We start from the raw sequence: 6,752 nt of genomic DNA, 5'->3' as shown, positions 1-6,752 counted from the left end.
TAAAAGGTGGTCATGAATTGGAAATGGTTAATGGTAAACATTCATAAATGAAATAACAAACTTCACAATTCACCAATACACCGCAGCTCTTCAGAGTAAGGAAAATATTATTTGGCAAAGTATCTTTTATAATTTTTTTTGGTTTTTTTTTTTGCATCAAATTTGACAATACATCATTTAAATTTAAGAGAGGCGGTTGTTTCTGGTGCAGTGTGCAGCTCAGCTAGCAGTGTTTGCTGTTGTCCTTGGTAGACATTTCTTCCAGCTGTAGGGGGAGAGGCGATGGGAGTCTGGGCAGGCACATTTGTACCCACCTTTCTGGTTCACACACAAGTGGGAACAACCTCCATTCTTCCGACTGCACTCATTAATGTCTGGAGGAGAAGAGAGAGGAGAGATGGTGCTTTACACACTAATTAATTCCTCACTATTAAACCGATTAAAGTAATGCTCTTATTGTCATAAAACACTGGTGATAATTCACACACAACAGTTGGGACGACATTTCTATCCATATTGACAATCATTCATCGACCTGCAGACTCATACAGATAACTGAGAGTCACAGACACTTGAATGAAAATGTCTCATATACCATACACTATACTGTTATAGATGCGTGTGTGTGAGTGTGCATGACCGCACTGACCCTTGCAGCGTTTCCCATCTCTTTGAAGTGTGTATCCTCTGGGGCAGATGCAGCGGTAAGAGCCTGGCAGGTTGACACACCGCCACTCACACCTTTCCTCATGGCACTCATTTATATCTGCGGACAAAACCAGAAACCTCAGCTTTTTTTTACACATTTCAAGAAATCTATTGATGATTTTTTTAGGAGAAATACAGGGCCATAAATATTATATCTTAGGTTTTTACATTTTTTCCTACCTACACACTCCTCCTTTGGAGCTTGTACAGTTGAATTCTCGGGGGTTGTTAGCTGCTTCCTGTATCCAGGTGGACACTCAGCGATGCAGCTGTGTCCATCTCCAGCCAAGATGCGGCCATACGTGCAGGAGCATCGGTAGGATCCTGGTGAGTTGTGGCATTGCTCCGCACATGGCCCAAGCCCCTGATTGACAGCACACTCATCTATATCTGGATAAGAAAAGGAAGTTTAGGAGACTATGACAGTTTTAGTGTCATATTACCGAAAGTGCAGAGCCACTGGAACAAAGTTACACTCATAAAGACATTTTTTTGCAATATACAGGCTGACCACTCTTCTGAAAGATCAGGATAAATGTCTAAAAAATAAGTCTGATAGACTCTAATTAAAATAGTTAGTTAATAGTTACTTAATGCTGAAATTGAGTACCACTTCTACTTTATGTTTAAAGTAAGAGTAATGTGCATATGGTTTATTGTGCTGGTATTTGGTGTTTGGTCACCAAAGTACTGAACACATTGAAATTTCAACCTGATGATGGCACGGTGATGTGAAAAGTCTGGGAATCTCTTAATTGATTAGTTTATTACAAGGTGGGCATGAATTTGTGTATCGAATTTCATGACAATCCATCCAAGACTTGTTGAGACACTTCACTCAAAACCTTACTCCAATCTCAGGGTGGCGCTGAAGTCAAGTCATTAGGATTCATCAGCTGGGAACCATAAATGTATGTACCAATGAATCTGATAGATGTTGAGATGTTTCAGTCTGGGTCAAAGTGGTGGCCTGACTTATCTACATTGCCATCCCTAGATCACGCTGCTAGCATGGCTAAAAAAAGAGAAGGGCAAGGTTCACAGTAATATTTAGCAAGTGTCCCCCAACCTTGGCAGTGGCTGTCTGCAGTCTGAAGGCTGTAGCCAGCGGGACACTGGCAATGGAAGCTTCCAGGAGTGTTAACACAGCCAAACACACACCCTGTTACAGCTGCAGGCAGCAAGCACTCATCCACATCTGGAAAGATGGAGAGTGATGTAGAAACACACTTTGACATAAATGACATAAACAGACACTAATATATAAATAGACACATACACACACACACACACATACACACACACACCTGGGCAGGAGGTCTGGTCGTGACCTGGCTGATAGCCCTCATCACAGCTGCACTTAAAAGAACCGAATGTGTTGATGCATCTCTGCTGACACTGGTGCTGCCCCTCCACACACTCATCTACATCTACACACATACCAACAGACACACACCACAACAAGAACATCTGAAATAAGTGAAATCAATAATTGTTATTTATATATATATATATATATATATATATATATATATTATATATATATATATATATATATATATATATATATATATATATATATATATATATATATATACATAAAGTACACATATTGCACTGGTTTGAATGACACAAGAGATTAAAGAAGATTAAAATAAACACACACATGCTCTTGTGTACAGTCAATGTAACAAAAACACAAAATCCAGACTGCGCTGAGATGAAAGAAAGGAGCAGTAGATGAAAGGTGCTCCTCTTTCCTGCTGCTCTGAATCAGGCTGCAATCTGAAACATCACTGGTGTGTCTCCATGTTAACTTGTTGTTGTGGCCTGTAATGAGCAAACCATAACACAGATGTTTTCTGACTTCCTGCTCTGCAGACACAGGAAACACGGATGTGTAAGACGGACTCGGCAAGCTTGTGTGTCAGCTCTGCTGTTGTTTTCCTGGTGTAGCCGTGCCATCTAGGAAAGCACCAGTTTCTTGATATACCTGCCTTTTCCGCGTTGATGGTTCAACATATTTCCATTTTCTGACAGGTCTCCACATATAGAAGACAACGTGGACAAAGTGTGGTCAAGAAAGAATGACATCTTTGCAAATGAGGACCAAAACAAATGTGCATGTTCTATCAGACAGGAACGTTTACAAGCCTTATGTCAGTGCAGTGGAATTTTTAGACTAAAACTAAACAATAATCAGCCAAACCCCGATCTCTGGACAGTACCATCTGTCAAAGTTCACACTGATAATAACACTGTTCACAAATTTTATCAACACCATCCGCTGACGGCTTGCGCAAATGATAGGGTGTCTGTGAACAGGCATGTGTAACTTGAGACGATATATACAGTAAATGTCAGGCTTCTGAGTGCTACGAGGTGATCACGCTGCCATAAATTTCACAGCTCACTTATGCTTGTCTGTGAGCCATGAAACATCAAGCTCATAAAACACATGAAGGAGATTCCCCGCTGTGCTGTAACATGCCTCAGTGCACGCTGTGATGTTATTAGGGAGAGCTCAGGGCGTCCACAGAGGATTCAGGAAGAATGTTACAGTCAAAGTGAAGGCTTTGGGGAAAGAGAAAAAAAAAACATTAATATGCTCACCTCGACATGTTTGCCCGTCATCCAGCAGAGTGAATCCAGCTCTGCAGTGGCACTGGGTTCTGGTGTGGGTCTGGTTGGAGCTCTGGTTGAAGTGCTGAGAGTGAGAGCACAGCTGGGAACAGCCTCCGTTGTTCACTGAACATGGCGTCAACTCTGGAAAAAAAGAGTAAGGATGGAGGATGGATCAGTTCTGGGGTAATTACCACAACTGGATTACCATCTGGGCCCGGTAGCCCAGGCCTCCAGCTGTACCAAAAAGTCCAAGCTTTATTTCATGTCATTTGGTTTTACATAATTTGATTAATCAAAAAATAAGTTGGACCCTTAGTCAAAATCTAGTTTTAAGTCCTCGCTTTTTCTGTGTCAAGTCATGTGTAGAGCAAGGTGGGTGTACAATAAGGCTGCAGCTGACAATTATTTAAAATAATTTTTAATAATCAAATGATTTTGAAGTCAATAGAATGTCAGAAAATAGAGAAAAATGCCCACCATTACTCCCAGGAGCCCAAGTGTACATTTCCAACAATCAAAAACCCAATGTTAAGTTCATCATCATCACCATCTCTTTAGGTTGAGGACTATTGACTATTAGGAATGCTCCTGGATCCTGATAACATTAAAAAGAATAACTAAAATAAATTCTGATTTGCATTTGTGGTAGGAAAACAACAACAACAACAACAACAACAAATCAATAAATTAATAAAATACTACTATTGGGCTGAATATTGGCAAATCAGCACCTGTTCCTTCTCAATAAGCACAACTGCAGCATTTTCAAATGAATCAAAGGATCAATAAGTTATCAGACAGGGCTCACCCAGACAAACAGGGGTGTTTCCGCTCCAGGTGCCCCCCTGCTGGCAGTAGCTGTGTATATCTCCATGAGCCAGCGTGTAACCAGGGTAGCAGGCGTACTGTACGTAATACCTGTACAATCTGGGACCTGGATTCTCTACGTTACGAAAGTAGAAGGTCCCATGAGCGGGAACAGGCGGGTACGGGCACACTGGTCCTCTGCTGGGGCTCAGAGGTGGTTTAGAGGTGGCGTTCGTCGTGAGGTTGTGATGTTCGGTCCAGTGAGATCTGCTGGTGGAGGTGGTCGATGGAAGGGTGACGCTGGGCATTTGCATGTTTATACTTGACCTGGTGGTGGAGCTGGGAGATGAGGAAGTTGAGGCAGATAAGGAGGGAAGGGAGGGTGATAAGGAGACTGGAGATGAAGCAGTGGAGGAAGAACTGATAGAAATGGAATAACCAGAAGGAGATGAAGTGTATGTTGAAGTCTCTGTGGGCTCCTCTTTATCTACAGAGCCAGGTTTAGACAAGGAGGGATACTGGAAACCAGTTTCCACCTGTTGGTCTTCTGCTGTTTGTGAAGAGCCTGTTGCAGCTTCAGAGTTCGTCACATAATCCTGGGATGTGACAGGCTCTCCGAATCTGATCACAGCTGGGAGACTTTGCTTGAACACAGTATTTGTGGCAGCAGTGAAAGCAGGTGTATGAGCTGGCAAACGTTTGTGTCTCTGAATTCTTGCCTGAGCCGCGCCTCCCACCTTCTGTTTGCGATCCTCGAGCTTCGTTTGCCTCCTGCAGTCGAGCCTCGTGATGAGCTGTTTGGACTCCATCTTTGACTTTAAACTGAATGAGCTGCTCTAGGTGGACTTCAGGGTTAGTCACTTTAATCCTCTCGCTGTTGGACATTTGTGATGTTGTATGAGACAACAAGCTAAATTTGAGGTGTGCTGCTTTGGCAGCCGTATTTGACAGGATGTCATAGTGGGACTGTTGCTGGGTCTTCAGAACCACAGCGTCCTGAAGGTTCTGGTTTGGCTTTAGCACACTGACGCCTGAAACCGAGCTCATCATGTCAGACTCTAACAAGGAGAAAAGAGGAAAACGGATCAAATGGTAAAGAGCAACTTTCAAACATGAATAAAAAAATTGTAAATACAGTTTCAGTTCAGTTACAGTGTAGGAATATGCTTTCTTTTACCTACCTGCTTTTTGGTGTCAATGCATATAGGAGAATTACAAAAGACAGTTGCTATGACAACATAAAATTTAAAGGAATAGTTATAGAGATTTTGGGAACACTTGTTGAGAGTTAGATGAAATTGATATTACTCTGAAACCAGAAGGCAGCTGACTTAGCTTTGCATTAAGACTGAAAATAAGGGGAAACAGCTAATCTGGCTCTGTAACAGATAACACAATCCTCCTGTCACCTTGAAAGCTAAAAAAATGAAATTACTTCTTGTTTGATTAATCCATACAAAAACTGAAGTGTTAAAATAGCAGTATGCAGTTCTATGGATGTTATCTAGCATAGACCCCAGGATGTCACTGCTTCTGGCCAAAGAAATAGTCCTGATACATTACCCACCCTCAAACAGTAACTTTTTTGTATTTTGGGTTTGTAAACAGATTTTGTTACCTTTGAAGAGACACAAGGTCACTGAGCAGGAAAATGAGCATTCTTTCTAAAATGTGACACTATTGCTTTAAAAAGCTGAGTTTTTTTTTTTTTTTGTCATGCTCACCTTTGCACACAGGCTTTGTGCTATTCCATGTGTGGCCCTTACAGTACAACATTGAGGGTCCAAGTAGCTGAAAGCCACTATTACAGCTGAACACTGCCCAGGAGCCGTCCTCATTCATGCTGCTGGTCCCGTGGGTAAGTGGCCCTGGGCTGGAGCAGCCGGAGCCTAAAAGAGGGGCAGAATACCATGGAAAGACATTCAAAGTTTGAGCCTCTGTTGACTTTGTTGTTGTCTCCCTTCAAATTCCTATCAACTCTCTACTGTAATAAAAGCAAACCAAAAAGTAAAAAAAAATACATACATACATAAAAAAATACATGGACAAATCATCTCAATAAATCTACTGACAAAAAGAGAAAAATAGAAATGCAAAATAAAAAGAAGGCTTGCAGTATTTGATTATGAATGAAACTCCTCACCAACACAGACCGGTGGGTCCCGGGACCAGTGTCCAGACACACAGCTGTTGGTTTTGTATCCATGGAGCTTGTATCCGGGATGGCACCCGAAGGTCACCAGCAGTCCACTGTAGCGGAAAAATGTCCTCCCGTTCTCCAGGTGCCTAAACCCGCTGCATCCCTTGGCGACACACGCTGCAGACAGGCCCACAGTGAAAACACGGCTTCTGTGAACAGCACACAGGGATGCAAATGAACTTGAAGACAATACCTGGAGTGTGGATGAGGAGCAGAGCGACCAGCGCTGCCAGGAGCCCCATCCGAGCTCCTGCTGGAATCTGTGCCCAGGATGACACCACAGAGCTGGGATGCCTCTCGGCAGATGTGGAGGGGAAGGAGTGGGAGGAGAACAAGAAGCACTTTGAGAGTGAAAGGTATATGAGAGGTTGAAAATCGAGGGGTGGGGGGATAGAGAGGAAGGAGGGGTGAG

The 6,752-nt window shown here is 42.6% G+C and overlaps 1 protein-coding gene across 2 annotated transcripts; it reads right to left on the bottom strand.

Moving 5' to 3' along the window:
- Window positions 1-81: 81 nt before the first annotated feature.
- Window positions 82-6,457, bottom strand: LOC139627851 (matrilin-2). Of its 2 annotated transcripts, XM_071488996.1 has the most exons (8): window positions 6,284-6,457; window positions 5,865-6,029; window positions 4,142-5,198; window positions 3,322-3,474; window positions 1,778-1,906; window positions 889-1,098; window positions 650-766; window positions 82-374 (listed from the first exon to the last, which is right to left on the bottom strand). In XM_071488996.1, exons 3-8 carry the CDS (start codon window positions 4,947-4,949, stop codon window positions 220-222), a joined length of 1,572 nt encoding a protein of 523 aa, XP_071345097.1. In that variant the 5' UTR covers window positions 4,950-5,198; window positions 5,865-6,029; window positions 6,284-6,457; the 3' UTR covers window positions 82-219. The 2 variants fall into 2 exon arrangements, with proteins under 2 accessions (XP_071345097.1, XP_071345098.1); XM_071488997.1 differs by lacking the exons at window positions 5,865-6,029; window positions 6,284-6,457 and adding an exon at window positions 2,016-2,138 and having other exon boundaries at window positions 4,142-4,595.
- Between the last annotated feature and the right edge of the window lie 295 nt (window positions 6,458-6,752).

Source organism: Trachinotus anak, unplaced genomic scaffold (genome assembly GCF_046630095.1).
Source record: "Trachinotus anak isolate AG129_WGS33_773 ecotype Australia unplaced genomic scaffold, CSIRO_AGI_Tana_v1 ptg000011l, whole genome shotgun sequence".
Classification (NCBI taxonomy): domain Eukaryota; kingdom Metazoa; phylum Chordata; class Actinopteri; order Carangiformes; family Carangidae; genus Trachinotus; species Trachinotus anak.
This window is presented reverse-complemented; position numbering and strand designations above follow the sequence as displayed.

What these genes read in the sequence shown, in the direction of transcription:
- LOC139627851 (XM_071488996.1), bottom strand. Translation starts at nt 4,949, where the DNA reads ATGGAGTCCAAACAGCTCATCACGAGGCTCGACTGCAGGAGGCAAACG. An exon ending in TCCAAAGGAGGAGTGTGTAG is followed by an intron (nt 767 to 888) that starts GTAGGAAAAAAT and finishes TTTTGTCCGCAG; the next exon opens with ATATAAATGAGTGCCATGAG. An exon ending in AGATGGGAAACGCTGCAAGG is followed by an intron (nt 375 to 649) that starts GTCAGTGCGGTC and finishes CTTCTCCTCCAG; the next exon opens with ACATTAATGAGTGCAGTCGG.